The 23,476-nt window shown below is 44.6% G+C and overlaps 7 protein-coding genes across 7 annotated transcripts; all 7 read right to left on the bottom strand.

Moving 5' to 3' along the window:
* Positions 1 to 141: 141 nt before the first annotated feature.
* BYT42DRAFT_642099 (uncharacterized protein) lies at positions 142 to 5,568 on the bottom strand. Its single transcript, XM_051572572.1, has 2 exons — positions 3,020 to 5,568; positions 142 to 2,907 (listed from the first exon to the last, which is right to left on the bottom strand). Exons 1-2 carry the CDS (start codon positions 5,421 to 5,423, stop codon positions 173 to 175), a joined length of 5,139 nt encoding a protein of 1,712 aa, XP_051427609.1. The 5' UTR covers positions 5,424 to 5,568; the 3' UTR covers positions 142 to 172.
* Positions 5,569 to 7,127, bottom strand: BYT42DRAFT_557655 (uncharacterized protein). Its single transcript, XM_051566924.1, has 7 exons — positions 6,992 to 7,127; positions 6,837 to 6,912; positions 6,602 to 6,758; positions 6,384 to 6,513; positions 6,283 to 6,311; positions 5,926 to 6,210; positions 5,569 to 5,828 (listed from the first exon to the last, which is right to left on the bottom strand). The coding sequence occupies exons 1-7, from the start codon at positions 7,074 to 7,076 to the stop codon at positions 5,757 to 5,759; spliced, it is 834 nt and encodes a 277-aa protein (XP_051427608.1). The 5' UTR covers positions 7,077 to 7,127; the 3' UTR covers positions 5,569 to 5,756.
* A 1,117-nt stretch (positions 7,128 to 8,244) lies between these two features.
* Positions 8,245 to 8,801, bottom strand: BYT42DRAFT_490172 (uncharacterized protein; the record flags this gene model as incomplete). Its single annotated transcript, XM_051563984.1, has 2 exons — positions 8,245 to 8,309; positions 8,381 to 8,801. The coding sequence occupies 2 exons, from the start codon at positions 8,799 to 8,801 to the stop codon at positions 8,245 to 8,247; spliced, it is 486 nt and encodes a 161-aa protein (XP_051427607.1).
* A 1,424-nt stretch (positions 8,802 to 10,225) lies between these two features.
* BYT42DRAFT_557648 (uncharacterized protein) lies at positions 10,226 to 12,391 on the bottom strand. Its single transcript, XM_051566923.1, has 2 exons — positions 10,781 to 12,391; positions 10,226 to 10,658 (listed from the first exon to the last, which is right to left on the bottom strand). The coding sequence occupies exons 1-2, from the start codon at positions 11,906 to 11,908 to the stop codon at positions 10,380 to 10,382; spliced, it is 1,407 nt and encodes a 468-aa protein (XP_051427606.1). The 5' UTR covers positions 11,909 to 12,391; the 3' UTR covers positions 10,226 to 10,379.
* A 1,366-nt stretch (positions 12,392 to 13,757) lies between these two features.
* BYT42DRAFT_557647 (major facilitator superfamily domain-containing protein) lies at positions 13,758 to 17,008 on the bottom strand. The gene is made up of 14 exons (XM_051566922.1): positions 16,641 to 17,008; positions 16,453 to 16,556; positions 16,270 to 16,373; positions 16,071 to 16,136; positions 15,949 to 16,004; positions 15,820 to 15,871; positions 15,695 to 15,741; positions 15,094 to 15,597; positions 14,935 to 15,011; positions 14,818 to 14,850; positions 14,678 to 14,743; positions 14,563 to 14,619; positions 14,272 to 14,472; positions 13,758 to 14,191 (listed from the first exon to the last, which is right to left on the bottom strand). The coding sequence occupies exons 1-14, from the start codon at positions 16,895 to 16,897 to the stop codon at positions 13,962 to 13,964; spliced, it is 1,854 nt and encodes a 617-aa protein (XP_051427605.1). The 5' UTR covers positions 16,898 to 17,008; the 3' UTR covers positions 13,758 to 13,961.
* A 508-nt stretch (positions 17,009 to 17,516) lies between these two features.
* On the bottom strand, positions 17,517 to 19,898 carry BYT42DRAFT_557645 (uncharacterized protein). Its single transcript, XM_051566921.1, has 9 exons — positions 19,646 to 19,898; positions 19,543 to 19,582; positions 19,183 to 19,482; positions 19,085 to 19,109; positions 18,570 to 19,018; positions 18,398 to 18,457; positions 18,271 to 18,326; positions 17,996 to 18,172; positions 17,517 to 17,865 (listed from the first exon to the last, which is right to left on the bottom strand). The coding sequence occupies exons 1-9, from the start codon at positions 19,880 to 19,882 to the stop codon at positions 17,572 to 17,574; spliced, it is 1,638 nt and encodes a 545-aa protein (XP_051427604.1). The 5' UTR covers positions 19,883 to 19,898; the 3' UTR covers positions 17,517 to 17,571.
* A 452-nt stretch (positions 19,899 to 20,350) lies between these two features.
* On the bottom strand, positions 20,351 to 23,242 carry BYT42DRAFT_509805 (uncharacterized protein). Its single transcript, XM_051565137.1, has 7 exons — positions 23,192 to 23,242; positions 21,800 to 23,112; positions 21,545 to 21,734; positions 21,379 to 21,453; positions 20,956 to 21,315; positions 20,801 to 20,878; positions 20,351 to 20,729 (listed from the first exon to the last, which is right to left on the bottom strand). Exons 1-7 carry the CDS (start codon positions 23,234 to 23,236, stop codon positions 20,454 to 20,456), a joined length of 2,337 nt encoding a protein of 778 aa, XP_051427603.1. The 5' UTR covers positions 23,237 to 23,242; the 3' UTR covers positions 20,351 to 20,453.
* Between the last annotated feature and the right edge of the window lie 234 nt (positions 23,243 to 23,476).

Here is a 23,476-nt window from a genome sequence, read left to right as displayed (position 1 = left end):
TAGGGTGACAGAAAAGAGTCCACAGTGGTTGTCAAAAATTGGTTCGATCAATGCTGCACAATGCGTAAATGGTTTTTATTGAAAATGGCATGAATGAGAAAATGGAGTTTAGTAATGCATCGGTCCTCTTTTTTTCTTTTTCTTTTTCTTTTTCTTTTGGGTGTCAATTTGTTTAAACGTATTTGGTAAAATCTAAAAGGGTCTCGACAGGGTACGGGTTGGTGGATGTGGTTTCTTTGGCCGATTTAGCGGAATCGCCTCGTCCAGCAGATAATCGATCCTTGACACGTCGGATATGTCGAAGTCTTTCTTTCCAGTGAGATACGTATTCGCGCTTGTGGCCGGCCACCGAATCAAACACTTGGGCAAAGATGTTGGCATGCAACGCCGCCTGTCGCACAAATCCTGGCAATGACTGCGCCGACACCAGTTTCGGTTCGGCAATAGGCCCAATTTCTGGCATATCCGGTCGTCGTTGCATTTCCACCTTGAAAAACGTGTTTTCCGCTCCCAGGAACGCTTGCGATGGTGTGACTTTTTCGGTGGAAATGGAGAACGGTGTGACCACAATGTTGATAAAATTAAACTGCCCAGGTAACGTGTCAAACGCATACTCGGCGCCCGAATCATTGTACACAATCGATACGTAGTCGTTGCCAATGTGACGTTTCTTGGCACTGCATTGAGGATCTCGTTCCAGATTCGTCGGCATCATCGTCGCCACGTGGAAAATCATCTCTGTCACATCGTCTTTCCAAAAGTAAGCATATTTACCATCAATATCCATTTCACGATCTAAACCGCCCGTATTGTCCGTGCGCCCGCGCAATCGCTGAATCGTGCCTAGCGCATTCAGGAATTGAACATAATACGGCGATCCGTGGCTGTTGCTGAGAATCTCCACTTCGTGACGCTGTCCTTTGCCGACATAAAGCACCCCAATCTTGTGGAAATCGACCACAGGGATCCGATCAAAACTGTTCAACGTACGCACACTCGACTCATCGTCCGGCAAAGGCGGCGACATTTCCATCATGCGCGTCAAATCTGGATAATTCGTCAATTGGAGATACAGAAATCCAGGATCAATGCAGTGTTCCATCTTTCGGAGGTGGGTCACTGTTTGGGCCGACGCCGTTTCCGGTTCGGAGAGGACACCTTCCAGCGTGGCATGAATACGATCCAGTTTACCCTCGGATGGATCGTTGTTCGTATTGCTCGCTGCCGTTGGTACAGTGGGAGTACCGGTTTCGCTTTGACTTGTTTCCTGGCCGGCGGCAGTAGCCATCGTACTACCTTTGTCCGGGTCACTGACACTTGCATCCTGTTCAACGCTTTCTGTCACGGGCGGTGTTTGGGTCCCACGTTCCTCCAATAAGGGTTTGTTCGTTCCTTCTCCTGGTGGATGATCACTGCTGCTGGTGGGATGGATCAGGCTGCTTTCTTTCGCTTCCTTAATTTCTTCTTCCGTGTCCTTCAATAGACGAGACGCCATGAGATCCGGCTGATACTGCATCATGAGAAGAGCGGGTAAAGTCGCGTAGTCAATCGCATCGGACTTGATTCGGTTCTCAATATTGCACATCATCGAGATGGTACCTGACGGGCGACGCACCGTGACTTCCACCCATCCCAGCGCTTTTGCGGTCTTTAGAGTCAGTAGTGTATGCCCGTAAACCCATGTTCGCATGCTTGGCTTTTCGTTGACTCCCTGTTGGCCTGGATTGGATCCTTCCATCAGAATCTTGGACACGGTGGATTTTTCCGGCGACAAGCTCACATCGGCAAAGCTGAATCGCGACAACATGTCGATACAGGTAAAAGTTTGCTCATCAATGGTTTTTCCCAATGCATTACCACCTAAGAGACGCTGAATGATAAACGGAACATGCTTTCGACGTTCCCGCAACGGCACCGAGGTAAACCAAATTGTGATCACGAGATATGCCATGATAAGCACATATTGCGCTAACGCTCCTTGATTCGTCTGCTGAATCAAACTCTCTTTGGGGGGAGGGAACGGCGTAGGGGTGGATGATCCGCTCCCTGGGGAGCCAAGGGTCGTTACCGAAGGAGACTGGGACTGAGCGATGGAATGCGAGTATTGCAAATAGTTCAACGCAATAGCAAACACAAGCTTGTACATATCGCCGGTGAAATTGGCATACAGGCTTGGCAAACGCGCTAATCCGGAAAGGAATTCCAAAATGTGGACGGACACACTGCTGACAGAAATGATTTGAGACATGCGCTGAAGAATTTCGTTGAGCATTTTCGCAATGGATAAAGGAAGTTCATGGCAGCAGACAGTCAAAGCGTGAATACAAGGTTTTGTGGCGGCCGTGATCTGAGTGATGCCAATATAAAAGGCGTAGACCATTTCATCTTCATCTTGCTTGTTAAACACACGTCGGTAAGGTATAAGCATGGTCAGCAAATTGTAACCGTACAAACTGAGATCGTTTCGTTTGGTGGCTGAGGGTATATTGATCACGGCTTCCAAGAACTTTCGTGTACTGAGCCATTTCACCAGTCGCCGTCTCAACTTTTGGATATATTTCGTCGCCCCGCAGAATAAATGCTTATTGCTTAGTTGGGTCGGCAATCGTTCGAGAAGGAAAATTACCACATGCCAATTGGGGCCCTGTTGCAAAATCTTGATATACGCACGAAGGATCTCATCCATTTCTAATACTACGCAACCAGGCGCGGGCTTTTCGGGGTCTTCCTCATGCGATAATGCGACAGGGCTCGTTCGATGATGATCAGCTGGCGACGTTTTGGCCGGTTCAGATACGGTAGGGGTCGGCGCGAATTGACCCATCGCCTCTTGCTTGTCTTTGGTCTCTTTCTTCGCTCGTTGTACCTGTCGAATGGTTTCCAAGACTTTGTTCGGTTCTCCGACATCTAAAATAAATATGAGATCAATATCATTCTGCTGTCAAGGACGCCGCCCATTTCTTGTTTCCTTGTTTTTTTTTTTTTTTTTTTTTTTTTTTTTTTTTTTTTCGTAGCTTACCTTGATCTGTGACGTAAAGACGATGATTTCGACCACATCGCAAGTGAAGGAGGAGATCAAACGCCACCAGTCTCACGCCAGCAAAAGGACAGAATAAATCGGAGGTGTCGTTGGCAATCTCGGTAATCACCGCAAATACCTTGGCACACGCTTTCGCATTGGTTCCTACCAATAATTCTTTGAACAATTCCACCAAGCCCCACATGGCCGGTGCACCTCCGCAATTCTCGTCGGCGGATGGTGCGTCCACAAAGGTCGCAGTAGGAGCCTTGGAATGTTCCGCCGTTGCGGTGGCTCGAGAAACGGCTTGCAAAGGAGACTGGGTTCGTGGGGGCTGAGACGGCGGTTGCGATTGGCTTTGCGATCGTCGAATCGAGCTGACTCTGGCTTCCTCTTTGAAAGCCGGTATCGGATCACTGGTGTGACCGCCAGGGTTGGAAATACATTTACACCGTGTACAGTCCTGCAATACGCTGAGCAACCGGTCGAAACAGTCGTCGTTTTGACAGTCCAAAAGGCACGAAACAATAAGATCAATCGCCTTTTGTCGAATGGTACCATTCTTTTCTGATGCTAAGCCAGCCGTCATTGGCAATATAATCTTTTGATACAGTTCTTCCGAATGGAAATCCTTGACTGCGCTGCATACATCGGCGACGATATTCAGAATCTTTAAGCGAATGGAAGCATCGACGGACGTCTGAATGAAGAATGTATCGGTGAGTTCTAATAATAATTCCATCCAATTTTCCGCCGACGGCAGAAGCATGTGTTCGGTCTCGTAATAATCCAATAGCAGAGCCGCCGATTCAGGCGAGGCGTAGTGTCGCAGTGCATAGAGTACGTTGATGAATCGAATGGTCGGTCCAGTGTACGATTTCGCCATGTAATGCTTGTAGACATGACTGAGGAAACGCGCAAATTGGTGAATGACATTATTCGGCGACGCATGTGTATCTGTTGATGGTGGCTTGGATAAATGGGCGAGGAGATGGCGATCCGCATCGTTCATGATCGATAAGACGTGATCGGTACATATGTCGCAGATATCCCACACAGCATCCCACTCCAGTAATCCAATGGTATTCTCCGGTGTACCGACCAGCAATCGTAAGCTCTTTAGAATACTGGCATTGACTCGATTATTGCGTTGCAACGCGCCATACCGAAGGTAAGTCAACAAAACCGAATCGGACGCCATGTACATTTCTGCGCTGGGGCGGCTATTTTTTCCCCAAGCTGTTTCACACAGTAACTTGATGGCACCGTCGGCCAACCCGGCCTTTTCGGGATCGTCGCCGATCGGCTCTTGGAGGAAATTGCAAAGCGTCAGAATCGCACTGTGTGCGCAATGGGATCGGAGTAAATTCATGAAAATGGACCAACACGAAACTGCGGTCTTTGGCATCACGTCATCGGGCAACATGACGGCGCTGCATAATATTTCGAGAAATGGCCGTGTCGCTTCAAAAGGAACAAATCGGTAACGCACGACCACGTCGACAAACGCCATGCACGCTTCAATGTCAACGGGATGACTCGAAAAGAAAAAGGCGTGGCGAGTGGCTTCAATCATGTCGGTGACTTCGGATTCTTCAAACTGAGCAAAATTAAACTTGGCAATCACGGTAAGTAAATGAAGAATTTCAGCGAGATAAGGCGTGGCCTTGGTCATGGGTATCTTTGACAGATGTTTTCGAGCGGCGTCCGACGAAGAAGAAGAAGGGGGAGGATGAGAAGTAGGAGCCGTTGCCGTCGCAACAGCGGGATGAGTGGGCGTTTCGGTGATGGAAGCGTGGTGAGAAGTCACCGTCGAGGAGGGAGTGCTGGTGCGTCGAAGTGGGGTAGTGGTGGAGGTGGTGGAGGCATGTTGTCGTAACGCCATGGTCATCCATGTTATCAAGAGTCGATTCACGTTCTTTTCAAATCCAGAGATATCTCGTCCGGCTTTGCACAAAGCGAAAAGCACTCGGTACATATCGTGAAAGTCTTCCCAGTTGTGATGGTTTCGGAGTGAGCTGTAAAAGGTGACTCGCGCCATGCCCAGTTCGTCGTACTGTCCGCTGATACAGGCAATCATGAATTCAAACACTCGATGTCGCGCTTCACGGGGCATGGCATTGTCCAGAATATCCTGCACCGTGAAGAAGACATTTTCCAAATGCGTGAATTTGTAGTTTTTGCATAGTTCGGAAAACACTTTGAGATGCTTGCAGCGCGCATTCAGAGGCTGGTCGCTGGACAACAGAGGCAACACGGATCGCGCATCGAGAGGTGCCGTAGGATCGGCCGTTGCCAAATTGAGACATGATTCCACCGAAAGGGAGTACGACCGCGGCCGCAAGATGTTGCTCAGCCAGTGATTGGAAGTAGAAGAACCTTGCTTATGGGTATGGCTCGACATGTATCAAACAAAAAACAGACGGACAAAGCAGTAAAGTGATACCGACAGGACTTTACAGCAACCGCTTTCTTTTTCTTTTCTTTCCTTTTGGGTCACACGACAGAAAAAAGCAAGCTGATAGAAAAGTTGTATATTTTTTTTGAATGCGAAAAAGGTGGAAACGGGAAAAAGCAAAACTCCGGAGAACCCGCAAAACGTTGGGTCATCGTGTGACTTGTGTTTCCCACTTCATTTTCTTCTACCATTTACGATGGTTTTCATCACCTTACATAAGTAGACAAAGGAAAATATTGGAATAAAAAAAAAATGCAAAACCGGTTTTGTTCTTTTTTCTTAAAACTTGAACACTTGGTCTTCAAGTTTGCTGATAGCACGAGGCTTCGCGTAACCGATTTCAGCGGCAGCCTATTATTTTGAGGCATACATTAGCATACGATCCCACTAGGGTGCGTTTTTTCCGCTCCATCCATTGTTTTCTTATTTTCCGTTAAAGATACATTACCTTGGACAAGGCCGACACCATGGGAGGGGGACCGCACAGCAACAACTTCATATCGTTGGAAGGAGCCGGGCAATGTTCTCGGATCATGTCCGCTGTGACGAAACCAACTCCACCGGTCCATCCCTCCGGAGGATTGTTAAGCACATAATACACGCTAAAGTTGTCATGCTTGGCAGCCAATTCATCCAATTCCTTACGCAGTAAGATATCCTCTTCATTGACATTGGCAAAGATCAATTTGACAGTCGTCTTGTCTTCAGGGTTTCTGCAAATAGCACGGATAATCTAACACCAAAAAAATACACATTAGTAAAACCTACATCACTTCCCCTTATCCACAGTCATTCATATATTTACCTGAAGCATGGGCGTGATACCAGTACCGCCTAAATGCATTGCAAGAAAAAAAATTTAGATGACGGAATCCCAAAACAGTAACATGTGAAAATGAGCCTTACCAGCAATCATGCCGAAGGACTTGACAAGGTTGGGCGTGTAATTGAAATTGCCCTTGGGACCGCGCACCGCCACGGAGTCACCCACCTTAAGTTCACCGAACAACTTGGAAATATTACCAGTAGGATACGACTACCATCGCTACTATGAGTATACCATATAGACAGCCACAGCGAGCCGTGACAAGGTAAAAATAAATAAATAAAAAGGCCCATTTTACCTTGACAAGAACGTCAAAGTGACCCAAATCTTCATCGGAACTAGTGGGAGTGTAACTGCGAGAGATCTGCTTGCCATTAATTTCGGCCATCACCGAGATGTGTTGTCCAATAGGCAAGCCCAGCACATCGTCACTGCGAGGCAAACCAAAACGGTACCTATTTAAAAAAAAAATAGTCCAGGGATGATGAGTACACCCGCTGACCACTTTCACTACCCATAACAGCTAAACCTACAGCGCAGTGTTGTGTGAAATGGTAATTTTCTCAATGAGCTTGAAGTTCTTGTACTCTTTGGGATCAAGGACAGCCTCTAAAAAGCGTTGAAGGATAAGGTTAAAAAAACGAACCATTCGTTGAATACAATGGTTTGCCCCACGTTCCATACGCACTCTTCTTGTTCATAAAAAAGTAGGCGGTTCCTGCCGCAAGCACAGCAGGCAGAGCATACGGAAGCAGACTTTGAACGGTGTCCATAATGAGAAAGAAAAAGAGTGACAAAGGTGGATGGACACAAATTTGGGGTGCCCAAAAACTCAAAAGAACTGGTCGCACAGACATTGGGCCGGACTTTGGATTTCTCGGTGGGCACGTCAGCCGGATGTGGCTTGTTGATAAGCTCAAGATATAGTGCCTTTAACAAAGGCGTGTTCTTTAAGACAAAAGCCCTTACCTTTGCAGAATATAGATGTTAATTTTTAGAACATGTTTCTATGGACTACAAGCTATAGGTCCTGATACTTAACAGAATAGCTTGTCTTTTCTGAAGTTTTATAAGTGAACCATTGCCACACACTGTCTTCATAAAGAATCGCGCGGCTTTACCACACTTAGAATAAAAAGAAATTGCCTTGATTTTTTTATAACTTGTATCCTGTCGCAACCACACTACTCTACAGTATGTCGTGTTTTTTGTGGAAGTAATGATCATCAAAAAATCATGTTGCGGTTGCCATGGCCCCCAGAAATACAACTACTGACAGTTTACTGAAGTGTAGCGTCTTCGCTCCATACTTAACAATGTTGATCCTTTGGTTCAAACCTATGAACAAGCAGGAGCCGGAGCCTGAGGGCAAGACCATGAAAATATTTCGAATAGCGACAAGACCGTTTGTCCCACATGTCATCGAGCTTTTGAATAAGGCGTAGTTCATGCGACAAGTACAGTATATGCATTTATTATATCACATACACAGCGATAGGGACGAGTAAGGTGAAAAAGTGCTTGTTTGATTCAGTATTGCCTTTGCTTGCAAAAATTTAAAGTACATTGAATTTATAAAAAGGGCAATGACAACGTTCTTTTTCGGTAGTAACGAGATCAGAGGCAGCGGGATTCTATTAAAATCTGCCAGCCCTCAACAGAGGCTTGACTCGCAGGAACCAGTAAGCTGCACCAGCGGCCACACCTCCCAAATGACCCGCACTGTCAACAATACCGTTCTACAAGTATGTATTAGATAGGCCCGTCTTCACACAACTAACCGCTGCCTAAATGACTTACCGTCATGGTGCTAGCTGTGTATAAGTCATAGGCTGTATACAATCCAACCACAGCGATAGCTGGCATGGGGACGATGAAAAATACGAGAAAGGTCGCTCGGGGAACTTCCATGAAACAAAAGAAATTAGGTCCAAGTGTTCCCTATAAACATGATACGGACAACTTACAAGCACATGCAAAAAAGGTGGTAATACCCATCACGCCCGCTGATAATAAAAGGAAATAATGTGGTCAATTAGGTTGCGAGATATCGACGCATGATGGATTTGCTCCTTACCTGAAGCGCCCACGGAATCGACTTTTCGAACAGCTCCATATCCGCTACGGTGACCTTCCAATGCGGGACGTAAGTACTGTTGATAAGCCAGACTGACCAGACCTCCCACGACGCTGGCACCACTGTACAGGAGCAAGAACCGTGAAGCTCCAATGGCACTGATAACCCCGGTTCCCATTGACCACAATACCAACATATTCACACCCAAATGATTCAGTGACTGATGCGAAAATGCATAGGTCAGCAGTGTATATATTCGGCCATTCTTGAAATTGTCAATGGAATTGGTAAAATGACGTCGCATAAATTGTAAGCGACTGTAATCGCCAAACTGCCGCGTGGAACCAATGGCAAACTGCCAGTAAAAATAGACACCCACATTGGCACCGATAATGGTACCAAGAACAATTCGAGGATCCATATTATTTATGCGTCGACCAAGCTGATGAATAGGACTCTTTTGTCTCTCCATGGCCTTTGATAATGACGACTTTTGCTGGTAATAATGAGGACGAATGTAGGAACGAATAAACGTGAGTGTGGAACGATGTGTGACGGGGGTTCGTTGAGAGGCATAAAGACGTGTGCATGTGAAAAAGGTACGAGGCAAAGGCTGAGCAAATTGCCCTGCTTTGGCGGTGAGAGCGACGAGTCTGGCTTGCATGGAAAAGGTGGGAAACGAGCTTGCTTGGGCTGAGGAAATCGCAAGCTTGGATTCATCGGAATCTGAATACGTGCACCCACGAAAAAAGCAACGCTGGCAAGCCACTTAAATTGATGCAGGACTTTCGTTTGTGCCTTTTATTACGTTGATCATGGCCAAGGCACAGCAAAAGGTACCCCCATGAGCGTGTTTAATACCGTTGGATGGTCCGTTTATTTACTTTTTTGCTACTGCTCGTGTGTCACAGAATAAGAAGCAGCCTAAGAAACAGCTGAAACCCGTGAGCCGCGATAATGACAAGGTGATCGTGGACAAGACCATTAAAAAGAAGAAGGGTAAAAACGCACGTCGTATACGTGGTACTTCCGAAATGGATAATCCCAAGTTTGCCAGCAAGGTAGGGTCACTGGATGCTATTTGTCACCATTATTGGAGTCGCAACGAATTAACGGCGTGGTGTTTGTTGATCAGGACTTTATGCTGAATCTCATTGAGAATGCGGCCGAAAAGGAAGAAGAAAAAAAGGATAAAAAACTAGCCAAAAAGGTAAATAGTATTATAATATGTTTTTTGGATTATTGCTTACGGATGAACGGGTTTAGTTTGCAGTAGAAAAGGTCATTGAGGAACAAGAGGCCAAGAAGCAAAAGAAAGCTATGGAAAAGCAAAAGAAACTGGTATGTTATTGGCTGAGACCATTTACTGTTTGTCATGGCAATGCTGAAAAGTATTTTTTTAGGAAATGTATAAACAAGCACTGCTTGATAAGCAGAAGCAAAAGAGGAAGCGAAAGCCGAGCAGCAAAGCTTATACTGAGCCCGAAACACAGCCCAAGGTAAATCAGAGTGGCTCCACGAACCATTGGCAAAAAAAGAAAAGACTCACTCATCTTGCACAATTAACAGAAATCAAGCAAAAAAGTTCGCTTTGCTTAAGCGTCTCCATCATTGTTATTTCATGTTTCCATATTTTCGAGGTCTTTTTTTTTCCTTTTTTTCTTGCATTGGTTTTTTTTATTTAGTAAGCGTTTCATGCCACAATAACTCTTTTTTTACATCACGTATTCATCGCCCTTCCATTTTATTCTTCTGCCCTTTTTGCGATTGTTTTTTTACAGGATCAACAAAGTATTACAAACAACTTGCATTTTTGTTACATCATTTAGAAAAAGATCAAACACACCAGCAGCAACGATTCATAGATGCTCATATGCCATTTTTTTATTGATTTTGATATTGGGTTGGACGATGATAAGTCATTAGAATTTTTCATGATGAGAATGGAAAAAAAGAAAAAGGGGCGCTTTTTTTGGGGGGGAGGACAGTAGGTTATATATCATAGGGAAGAGGTTGCATGATGGTTCACGGCCTTCTTGGCTCGTCGCTTGCGAAGAGTGCCATTGGCCACTTTTTCTTGACGTGTGACACGGCGAGAACGCATGTTCTCATGACGATTGCGGTAGGAATCAACGGCGCGCTGGATAAGTCCACGACGACCACACAGTTGATCTTGGTTTAACCAACATAATTTCCATCCCAGTGTGTTACAGCTGGTTTCGTAGTTCCACCGATTGCCTTCGTAATCTTTGCGTTCCACATTGGCTCGTGGGTAAATCTGGTGGCAAGAAACAAAAATGTCATAAGAATACAATGGAAAAAAGAAGAAGAGGAAAAACAGAAATTCAGCGACCGCCCACAAAAATAAGGGTCGCTCGCTTAAAAGGGTAAAAAACTTACCGCATTCTGATCTCGGAATCCAATTGGTATATCGTCCAACGGCACATTTTCAATGTCTGTGCGCACAGTGTATTCCTTGACCAAGCGATCATGCGAGTACAGAAATGAAATGTATTCAATACCGTCGATCACTTTGGCCACCGGTTCATGAGCCGTCAGCGACACCACCGAAGCCACATACGGATGCGAAGCCGCCCGACGTCGTCCTGAGCGTGCAACCGAACTGGTAGTCATAGAGGCAGACGAATGACCAATCGAACGTCGGCGGGTATGTGTGCGCTGCTGTTTGATCACTTTAGCCGGTCGAGAGACGGAAGGATAATCGGCGGGAGGGGTTAGACTGCCGTTGGAAGACGATGCTGACGTGGGTGGACTGGATTCTCGGGGCAGTTCATGGAACGGATACCCTCCGTTTCCATTTGCGTCATAGTAAGCTTGACACGCCATCGGTACGACGTGAGGCATGGTGGATCCGGGCGATGCCACTGGTGGGGTCGGTGGTAACAAATTCGACATAAGGTTAAACGATGAGGGCGATTGGAAGACCGCATATTTGGCCGGCATATAGGGCAATGACGATTGTTGCTGTGGTTGCGGCTGCGGTTGCTCTTGTGATGATGTCAAATACGATGAATCCATAGATGAAGAAGGTGTAGGCGGTAAACCTACGGTGGTGGTAGCTGGGTTGGTTGGCAACGTGTTTTCTGCTGGTAACTGATAGGATAATGATGATGCGCATGGCGGCGTGACCTGTTGAGGTACCATTGACGTAAGTGGCTCTTCGTCTTTTATAGAAGGCGGTATTTCATTCCAAGGCGTCAGCAATGGCATGGCAGCCGACAGTGTATCCATGGTCGACTGTTGCAATTCTTCCAGTGACCAAAACGACTGATCCACCAACGAGTCGATATCCAATGTATCCGTCGATGGCATGCAAGCGGCATAATCGGTGCGAGGAACCGCCGTTTCCGACGGCAAGAGTGTGGGCCAAGAAAGCATGGTCGAGGCATTAAGAGTATTTGTTTTGGTCGCTTTCGCTGTCATGATATCGTTTTCATTCTTTGAGTAGTTCAACATCGGGTAAAACGATGCATTGCATTGGGCGGGCGCTACTGACTCCATAATCATAGTTGATCGTCCAGGTCGAATTGACAAGTGCGTTGGGGTTTTTTATTGGTTGCTAATTGGATTGACTGATTTAACTGTCCCCTTTTTCGTTATCTTGTTGTCGATGCGAAAAGTGGTAGAGCAATTGTTAAGGTCGGACAAGAGGTTCTGATCAAAGAGAAGATAAAGACAAAAAAAGAACAAAAGAAAGCGTACAATAACACGCGTTGGCAGAGAAAAAGAAAATCGAATGAGCCTGAAACCCGGTTGGGCGGAGGACTTTTTACCATGAAAAAAATTCAGACTCAAAGGTAAAACAATTGTCTTAGTTGGACTCTTTTTTTGTCACTCGGCTTGCTCTCAACCGTATTTAAACTGCCTTCATAATCATAAGCACCGAAATTTCTATACGGAAAAAAGAAGGGATCGCAATGTCTTAGTTGCGTGCTTTTTTTTCATAAATTGTTCACACAGTCCAAACATTATCTATTGTCATCAACCTTCGCTCTTTTATTTCGGTAATGGAAAAAAAAAATTCATGATGGTGCACCATTGGAACTATGATGTAGTGCGTAGCTCATTTTTTTTTTTTTTGTATTCCTTGAAATTTTGCCCGTCACAAGTGATGATTTTTTTGAAAAAGAAGCACAACGTGCAAAAAAAATGGTGATTGCAAGTGTCAAATATTGGAATACTTCTGCGATCTACAACATTTAAAACTCATTTGAACAGGTGTGAAACGCTCAATGGTTGCTGCATAGCTAGGATGAAAGAGATGTGTACTCAGAAAAAAAGGGTCCACAACAAGAGAAGCCTTTTTTTCTTGAAGCCACGATCGATGCAAAATTATTAAACAACAGTGATATCTGTAAAGATCTAAAATATTTGTAAAAAAAAGTTGATGTGGATGATTGACAAACAAACAAGTCACTTGGTTCACTTAGTCACAAGAAACAGCAGATGTTTGCTACATTTTTTCATTCTAGAAGAAGTATATGTGGATAGATGGAAAGACCATTGTTTTCCTGAAAAATTTTTTATTCATGCTTTTTTACCTGAATTGGTTGTTAATTTACAAAGTGGAGTGATAATTCTGTCAATCAATATCAAGTCAATCAAACCGCGGGCTTTTCCATAAAACTACAACCTGCCCTATAACTTGTCGTCTTGAACTGAAAACCAGTGATGGTTGGCAGCGATCCACATGAATTTGGCGTTGCCGCCTCAAGGAAAACCGGGCGTCTGACCACATGCGGACTTTCAATTTATCACAAAATAGAAAACTGTTCCAGTGTCTGTCCATCTCATTGGCTGTTATGACAAGTCGGCTTGAACAGGCACAAACATGAACGGTTATTTTTACCATTTATCCTGATTCGATTCTGGCTAGGTAAGCTCTTTGTCAGCATAACACACACACAAAACGAAGGTCCTATTAGCCATTTCTGATGGGCAAAAAGTGCATTCTAGCTCATCATTCCTTGATTCAATACGATCCATTTATCGGTTTATTTGGTTATTTGCAGTGACTTCGTTAATGACCGTCTGTCGGTTACTTAATTCTCTCAGTGTGGCAAAGCAAGCTATTCTTGCTTCAGCAGACGATCGCCATTGAGAGGGCGGAAATTGAAAAATGAATGAAAACCCAAACGGAGACAAATGTTATGCATGATGAGATAAGGTTTTGAAGCAGCAGTAGCGGAAACACGCCAAAAATTACCCGTGATCGGCAAAACCATGCCTAAACTCTCTTCATCTTGATTCATCTTGATCCGCAAACATTGAAACTGACACAAGCCATCCATCGGAAATGGACGGATCCTGCACATGACAGTTTAAGCGAACGGATCAGCGAGAATTCATTGATGGTCTCATTTTTATGATGAAAAAAAAAAGTGCAGAAAATACATGATGGAGAAAAAGAAAAAGAGGGGTATACTATATGTACTCCTATGCAATAACTAAGAAAAACATACAGATGAGATACATTATGCATGCATGGGAAAAGAAGAAGAAAAAAAGCAAAAACACACAAAGATTAAAGGTAAAAATAGGATCTACAGTTCGTTTAAATCTATGGTCTTTCTTCACGGAAATGCTTCTCCGCCGCGGGCCCCAAGGTGGCACTGTCTTCGATGATGGTATCATGATTGGAGGTCATATTGATGGCCACGTCTCTTTCGTGGGATGTCGATTGGGCTGGATCTTGTGTTTGTTTTTCCTCCATGTCGGCTTTATTGTTTGGTGGTGAGGGTGAAGCACGGCGAAGTGAATAGTGCCTGACAAGCAAAGAGCAGAGAAATGCTAATTTGCCCAACGTACCGCACACTGCATTAGCCCCACTGCTATGTCAAATCATCTCACTGTTGATCGCGATACTTTACCTACGCCCGCCATGGGAATCATAACATGCCAAATCAGTTGTAATGCATCAACGTAGACCTGCAATGTCCTTTCAAGATATTCCGCAGGCAAGCCGTTTCTAACATATTCCGACGAACTGATCACCTTGCGCGCGTATTCTTCAGGAATATGTTCAGCCAACACATCTGTCAGCGACGAATTCAAAACAGCTGAGGCAATAGCTGTAAATAAGCAATGTCCATGCATCAACAAAAATTTTAATAGAGTTAGCCGGGGCTGTTCCTTGAACTTCAATTCATATATAAAATTACCAATTCCAAGTGCACCTCCGAGAATGCGACAGAAGCTACCGAGTCCTGTAATGATGGCTGTGTTGTATGATAAGTGAGGGGCAGTCATGTTGAGGATAAATTTTCAATGCATTACCGATATCTTTGGCGGGGGCAGAAGCTTGCAATCCAATGACCGAGGAGGGGAAAATACATCCCATACCTAGATCATCAGCCAAGGGTGGATAAGGTTGATATGCATGGATTCAAACACGAAAACATTCTTTGCATTCTTACCTGCACCTGCAATTACAGTGAAACCATAAATCACTAGAAATAAGAGTAATGTGATGAATAAGCCCATTTGACACGCTTTTTGACGGGTAAATCATCGACATGTTTGTTTTTACTCACATGGCCAAGGCGTGTGAATGTCCAGCATACTGAATAAACCCATACAGAGCGCCAACAAGCCTGTGCCGAGTGTAATCCTATGAATGCCCGCCCAGAAGCAAAATCAGTGACTAGATTGAGCGAGGCAATGAAATCCAAAAAAAAGGCTTGGCAACTTACAGTGGTCTGTAAAACCCCGTTTTGGTAATTAAGAGGCCTGAACTGGTGGAAAACACGCAGATGACCATTTGCATAGGAATCAGTCGAATACCGGACCACATAGCTGAATCGCCTTTGACGACCTGGAAATAAATGGGGAGATAGTAGAGCGTAGTGAACAGGATGGAGCCGAAAAACCAGTTACTGATCAAAATGCAATTAATGGACCGATTCTTGAACAAGGGTGGTGGCAGTAACGGTTCTTTGGCAATTTTGCACTCGACGTACACCAGTGCGCCAATGATCAGGACGCTCAACACCAATGGAAGAAGCACCGCTGTGGATTTCCACGGATACGCCTGACCTCCAAAATTCATGGCCAACAGAAACAATGTGGCGAAAGCGAGAACAAGAACCGTGCCGATATAATCGATTCGCAACATCTTGGCCTTGAAATTTTCTTGCGGCATGGGCAATTGAAGGAACACCATCAGTATAATCATCGCCGCAGCACCGATAGGTAAGCTAGGACCCAAGGCAGCCATGCTCGTCAGTTTCGTTCTATCCTTCTTCCACACAAGCGCCAGTGGGCAGCAAAGCTTCGGTTCATCTCGGCACTTACTTGATATAGAAATTCCATCGCCAACTCACGTAGTCCGTGAAACTGCCCTGTAATCAGATCATAAAAGGTTAGCACAAAAAAAAACCACAAACCCCACCCCCATGTAAGCCAAATAAAACACTTACGCCGATCAATGGTCCCAAGACACTCGCCAGTGCGAAGACACCATTAATTAATCTATTCGTCATTTGGAATGTTCACCCGACTGTCTATTACATCAACCAATCATTGGATCCACCATCTCTGTTTCTTACCCTTGATAGCTACCACGCTTTTCCAGTGGAACAAGGTCCGAAATAATGACAAAGACCTGGTTCACACAACGTACAAATTTCATTATTACAGCTGCATTATGATCTTCAATACATTTACCCACCATGGAAAAAACGGCGGCGGCACCGATGCCTGCAATGGCTCGACAGCATATAAGCATGATCATTGACTAAGTTCAAGGAAGAAAGAGAATTTAGGGGCCATTTTTCGCTCCGCCTTGTGAATGCCCTTTTCTTGCCCTTGTCCCATCTGTCACTGCGACCGTCACCATACATCCACTGCTTCACAGTAAAACTAGGTACCTGAGCCGCTCCACATAGTACGGATCCAATGAGAAATACCACGATGCCAAACATCAAGATCCACTTGCGTCCAAAAATATCGGAAAATTTCGAAAACATGGGTTCTGAGACAGGAACATGAGCGCAATGTGAATTTCAAACTGACGGATTTCCTTTCAAAGATACAGTCAATGACCCACTTACGGAAAGCATCAAATGTAAGGATGTAAGCGGTGGCTACCCAGGCTACAATTGCCATTTGGTTGAAATCAGATCCAATACGTGGTAGTGCAGTAGAAACAATGGTGCTAAAAAAAAAAAAAGGGAATCACACGATGAATAAGAGCATATGGCCAGTGGTCACGGATATATCACTGATAAAAGACTGTTACCCATCTAATGCGGCCAAAAATAAAGCCAACTGTAGTCCAAAAAAAGTCAAAATGCGTCCAAGTTTGCTGTTTCTGTCTTGTTTTTTCGCAGTAGGGGTTAATGATTCTTGATCGATTTGAAGTTGATCCTCCGAAGGTCGAATAGTCAATTGAGATTTCTGCACAGAAGGACGATGCGGATGCTGTTTCTTCTCCACAGTAACTTGGTCATCGGTGGCGTTGGCTGGTCTTTTTTCTGGATAGTCTGTTTCAGTCATGACAAACGCGCCAAGTGTAAAAATCGTTGAACAGGAACAACGAAAAGCTTAAGTGAAATATAAAAAAAAAGAAGAGAGAAACCAAGAAAGAGGCCGCAATCAAAATATAAGAATAGGCAGGTGGATTTCTCAGTGTTGTGATGTGTGGTGGATCGACGCATTTAAGTTTGATGGAATCCAGGATATGATTGGCTTAAAGCGGTGGATCATTTTTTTGGGTGAAGGCTGCATTATGTAAATTTGCCAAACGGGGAAAAACCCAGCAACGTTGTTTACGAACCCTAGCCTTCATTTACGCCACTTGTATGAACAGGCGAATCCAAATAATCACATTCATGTGCAATTATAAGTTCAGTGAGGTGGAATATTGAAAGCAAAAAAACAGTTCCTACCACTCGATTGACACTATTTTTTACGTTGACAGTTCAGTGCAGAAAAAAAAATAGGTCATTTGTTGTTCTCCCCCAACTTTTTTTTTGTTCATGACGAAATAAACGACATGCACAGAAATACAGATACACGGAATAAAAAATGTGACACTGTATGTTATGCCGATGTTATTGCCAGAACAGAAAAAAGAAAAAAAAAAGGATTTATCATAAAAATTGATATACTTTTTGTTTTGAATTATTTTTATCGTCTCTGTAAACTGAGCTTTTTTGGCTCCTTCTCATTTATAATCTAGCCAAAGTAGTGGTATGAGTATGTTCTTTGTCGGCTGTATCACGAAGAAGGCGGCGTAGAATTTTCCCGGAAGGACTTTTGGGGATCTCCTTGAAGAAACGCACACTACGTAATTGCTTGTAAGCAACGACCTGATCCGCCACAAATTTCATCACTCGCTGAGCGGTCTCTTCAGTCTCTGGGATATTGGCTTTCAATACCACACAAGCTCGCGGAAGTTCCGTCGCTTGTTGATGATCGTAAACCCCAATAACTGCAGCATCGTTCACAAGTGGACAAGTCAACTGCAACGGAATGTGAAAAATGAATAAAGAAAATAAAAAAACAACACATATGCATTACACGATCAGTAACCTTGATGCATCTGCAAATTTTTTTTTTTTTTTTTTGTAGAAATACAATCATGCAACTTACCAGTATGGCTTCCAATTCTGCAGGGGGAACTTGGAACCCCTTGTATTTGATCAGCTCTTTGATGCGATCTACAATATAGAAATTGCCGTCGTCATCGACTACGGCCACATCCCCTGTATGAAAGTAGCCATCTGCATCAATACAATCTGCCGTCGCTTGAGGGTTGTTGATGTAACCCTATTGTACAGCGTCATCTCCATTAGTAGTCTTTTATCTCTCCACTTTTTGATTCAGTGCTCCTGTCACAGGGCTTAAAACTCGGGATGTGACCATACCTTCATAATATTAGGTCCTTTGAGCCACAGTTCACCGGCCTGATTGGGCGGCAATTCTGAGTCTCCCATGTTAGATTATTTGTTTTTTCCCCAATATGGGACCGCCACAGGGGAAAATGAGGCTTACCTTGTCCATGCTCATCGACGATCTTCGCCATCATATTGGCAACCAAACGACCACATGATCCTACCAAGTATTATGAACAACAATGCCACGAGTGCTTTATGGCCTTTTTTTAAAGGCTACCACAGTATGAACGCGCTTTCCTTTGACATCAGTGATGCATGTCATACTTTACCGTCGATAGTGCAATTGGTACGCTCGATAGTAGCTGTAGGCGATGTCTCGGTCAAGCCATAACCCTGTTTGATGGAGGCGTTGGGCAAACGCGCCTTGACTTCACGACCCAATTCGGCACTCAGCGGGGCGGCACCGCATATCACGATTCTTAAAGAGGACAGATCATACTTGAGGACCAGTGGATGTCTCGCCAACAATAAAATGATGGGGGGTACCAAGCAAGCAAAAGTGATCTTTTCATTTTGAACCGTTTCGAGAAAACGCACGAAATCAAAACGCGGCATGACATAAGATGTTATACCCCAATAAAGAGCCACATGAATGATCGAGGTCAGCGCAAAGATGTGGAAGAATGGTAATACAGCAATCATACGATCCACATTGGCATCAATGAACTGGTTGTCCACCGATGTGTACTGCACGACATTGGCCGTAACATTGGCATGCCTACATTGCCTCCGTCAATGATCTCATCTACTTCCTTATTCTGCTTCTCAGCGTGTGAACACTTACGTTGTCATGACGCCTTTACTTCGACCTTGTTGATCGGGAAACAAATTATCGTCAATACACGGGCCATGCACCACCTCCCATTTTTGCATTGCACTGACCTGTGGTGCCTGAAGAGAAACAGAGATACGCCACTGTTTCTTTGGCTTCTTCCGGAGTATATTTGACAATTTGCGCTTTTCTGGTTCCCAACAGCGTGGTTGAGAAAGGACGAACCCCTTTGATGGATCGGTCACCAAAGACAAAAACGTTGGAGGGGTCAATGCCAGCATTTTTAGCCGAAGCCAGCGCATTATCGATATTTTCTTCGTGGGCAATTAGCACTTTAGCATTGGTTTCTTGCAACTGATATGACAGTTCCGTCACGTTGTAATTGGGATTTGCAGGCGTCACGGCACCACCTACACATTAGGGTTAGTGTATCCTCGAGAGTCCAACCCCTCTAGACCTAGGAAATTTGCCTGCTGCCAAAGCGCCGAAAACAGGAATAGAATAATCTATCTTGAACAATAAATACAGTCGTTAGTCTCAAGAGTTGGCATATAGGAAATAGAGAAAGCATACTTGGTTCGGTGCCACTACGGCGAGCACGTCGCCCTTTTTAAATCCACATTGATCTTGCAGACCCGCTGCAAATCGGAGCATACGATCCTTCAGTTGGCCGTAGGTAATCTTGGCTCCTGTGAGAATGTCCACCAGCAACACCTTGTTATCAGGCGCATGGTTGGGGTTTGATAGAATGAACTCGATGACGCCCGTTTGGGGTTCCTTGATAGGCGGAAATGTAGAGTAGTAAACCATGATAGAAAGAGTGAACAGAGTAGGAGAACTGCCACGTTCAAGCTGTGATGTTGCAACCTATTTTATACGTTACTCTATTTCGCAAAGTGTGTCCGTGCGACGTATCATTGAATGGCAGATAACCCTTCATCTTATGAATTAGGAACATCATTCACTCGGAGCTCCGACGAGATAGTGCCATGGATCTCGGAAAACAGCAGTATAACATACCCTCATCGTCCACGTCTTGTATAAGCGTGATAGATATAGACGTACTTTACTTTATATTATGACTGAATTTCCTAGACGCCTTGAAGACAAAGAGGGACTATTTCAAGTGGTACAACGTGGAAACTTTTTGTCACCTTCCACCAAGTGGGATGTAGACCCCGATGCGGTGTTATATTTAAGGAATTTGTGTCCCAGGTAGAATAAAGAAAAAGATACAAGTATGACTTTTTATTTCCTCTCTCGACAAAGAGAGAGGTTCAAAGAGGATATGAAATGTTTCATGGTTCAATATGAATTTGACAATAGAAAAAAGTTTGTTTGTTTGATGTCTTTTTTTTTTCATGCACGAACTCGACCGCACTTAAACGAAATCGTAATCCTCGATCCCGACTAAACCTTGAACGGCCTCCAAAAGCGCTTGCAACTCACTGTTGAAAGCTGAGCTTGCCATCATGAACGTGCTGTAGCTTGAAAATGCAATATCGGCTATTTGCTCGGGTCGTACATTGATCTTTTGTTCGAGGGACCTTGCAAAACGCACGCGCGCTTCTTCGGGGGATATCATGTAAGGCGGCATAGCACTTTTTGAAGCCAACGTGGTCGAAATAAGCTTAAGCGTCGTCATCACCGATGACAGCTAAAAAAAAATTCTCACATTAGTAAGGCGTGAGATGACCTCAATAATTTCACTCAAGAATTCCTGCTTACGTATTCCTTTCGTTCCCTAATCAATGCGGTCGCAATACTTTCACGCCATAACGGCTTGATGTGTCGTGCAGCATGTCCCTATCATTTTTCCATAGCCTTCGATTAGCAAATTCCATCATCAGCTGTTTTCTCTCCCCTGGACTTAGGAGCATTACCATGCTGAAAACTAAGTCGGCCATATTATCGACCTTCTCGATAATGACTTGATAATCCTTCAGAGGGAACTGACCACGTAGCGGTGGCTCAAATTTGGCATGACTCAGGAGATTTCGCTCATCTTCAATTTGACGTCGCAAGTCCACAGCCAGTTTCCGAAACATCTTGAATCGCTGCTCGACTGGTATCTTGGACGACGAGGTTTCAATGATCCGAGCGGTTAGAAGACCGTACAAACGTGCAATATCATGGATAGTTCTAGCTAATCGCTTTCGCAACTCCACACGACCCGTGCTGATGTACGGAATCATAAGAAGGATACCACACGCCGCCAATCCTATAACAACCAATAACAAGCGCTGAACAAAGTGCGTTAATAACAGTTGGCTAATTCATATATGCGTGTTTTCTCATTTTCTCACCTTGCCGGCCACTGTCCATACACGATCATAACCAGGTTGACCTTCCAATACAAAATTGTATTCGTAAATCACTACCTGTAAATCGTTGCGAGCATGCAATTTTGAGAAATTGAGTGCTTTCTGGCCCACGATGGTGTTTTTTTTTTTTTTTTTTTTTTTGACTTACCAAGAGCATGGTAATTTTCGTCATCAGCGCCGCCACTCGGAATGTGCCATTAAAGAGGAAAATATGGTATAATGGAATAAAAACAATAAAGCACACCACAGCGAGGGCATATGGATTACCGCGGGTAATCTCCCAGACGACAATACCGAGAACCGCTCCCGCTACGGATCCAAGGACACGAGCTGTCATGCTACAAGTGCGTAAAAAAAGAGGTTATCACAGATTGAATTGCTCATGGTGATTCAAGCTGCTTACTTGAAGATAAACAAACCGGGCATTGGAAACATCCATAAAACCAAGGTAATCATGGCCCACTGGCCACGCCAGTCAAAGTACCAACCGGCACTTTCGGCCCGCCACGCAGGAATGGCAAGCATCACCACCCCGAGCGCGGTTTTGAAAGCAAAGAGAGTGTCATTGGTCATAAACCATTTTGTCACTTTGTGCACGCCGTAAAAGAACCATTCGAAAGCCGAGCTGGGAGCTGTCACGTCTGGATCATGATAACGACGAAGGGACGGATGCTTGCGAAAAGTGTTTTCTTCTTGACCTTCCAATTCCATGCGTGTTGACGTCCGTACAAGCGTAAGGCCATTATTCGTTTCGTCGGGCTGATGGGTGTCACGGTAATCGTCCCCCATGGCGGGATCCATGTCCGGTGATTGAAACCACTTTCGCAACCCCATCTTGGGCCACCATAGGCGGCGCTTCGTTCGCACACTTTCCAGTTCATCCAGATACTCGCTCATGGCCTTGACATTGGCAGCATGTTCCCTCAGATTGTACTGATATAGGAACAACAGATACAGCGGTCCATAACGTGGCAGACTCTCCAAGAAATCCGCGGTGGCCAATTGTTTGACATACATGTCGTACGTGTACAATGCATCTTGCAGGGCTTGACCAGTGGTTACACTTGGCATGGCCACATCAGCTACGTTCTTGTTCTTGCCCCATAACCGATGCTGAAAAAACCGCGGAAATGGCCACAGGAGGCTGTTGATATTACTTCTTGATCGATCATGCATCTGGTCGACCCGTCTGCAGCAGTCGGCTAAAGCATTACAACAAGCCGTGTTAAGATCCTGGCAAACCGATTGCATATCATGAACAGCGTTTTTGAAGGCGCGAGATTCTGCATGATCCTCTGTTACATCCTGTAAAAAGGGAGACGATGCTACATCATTTAGATAATCATTTTTCATGATAAAGGCCAGCCCAACACCATGCAAAGCGGAACGCATATCCTTGGTCATTCTCGTGAGTTTGCTGATGTCTTTGGCTGACAGGTTCGAATAAAGGATTTCTCGCTGCACTGCTCGTTTACAGTCGATCAGCAACAGCACACTTCCCTGTAGTTGTGCATGTAACGATGGCAGAGTGGCATGCATATCGCTAGGTGACAGAGACAGAAACGCTTGTGAATGGTCCTTGAAATAAGCATTGTAATTGGCAAGAGTTCTCTTGAGCACCGCCATGTAATTGGTGACACTGTTTTCGGGCCATAGCAGATAGTTGACGGCCAAAGCAATACCACCAGCAAGAGCAATAGGACGTAAAAATAGCCACTGAAAACAGAATGGATCATCAAAGACATTGAGTGTCTCTATGTCACAATACATTCAAGGAATCCAAGGTTTTTCTTACCGTGACCTCTGGAGTGAAAATTGGCAATGTCGCGGCTTCCGTCATGGTAAACTATAAAAATCGTAATTATTTTTCCGCTCATTTAATGTGATGCATTGTGCTGAGTTACTTGCCGTCAAAAGAATACAAGCATTCACACAGGCAAAGTTGGCTATTGATTGTAATGGCTTAGTCTCATCATGCCAGCAATGGAATCATTCAATTATTCTACCTTTGTGGAATTTCATACGAATGTAATTGAGAACAAATGTGCCGATAAAGAGGAAAACGGCCAAGATAGCACAC

This window comes from Radiomyces spectabilis (genome assembly GCF_025331425.1).
Source record: "Radiomyces spectabilis strain NRRL 2753 chromosome Unknown BYT42scaffold_2, whole genome shotgun sequence".
NCBI classification, from domain to species: Eukaryota; Fungi; Mucoromycota; class Mucoromycetes; order Mucorales; family Radiomycetaceae; genus Radiomyces; species Radiomyces spectabilis.
Note: the sequence above shows the minus strand (reverse complement) of the source record. Positions and strands in the feature narration are given on the sequence as shown.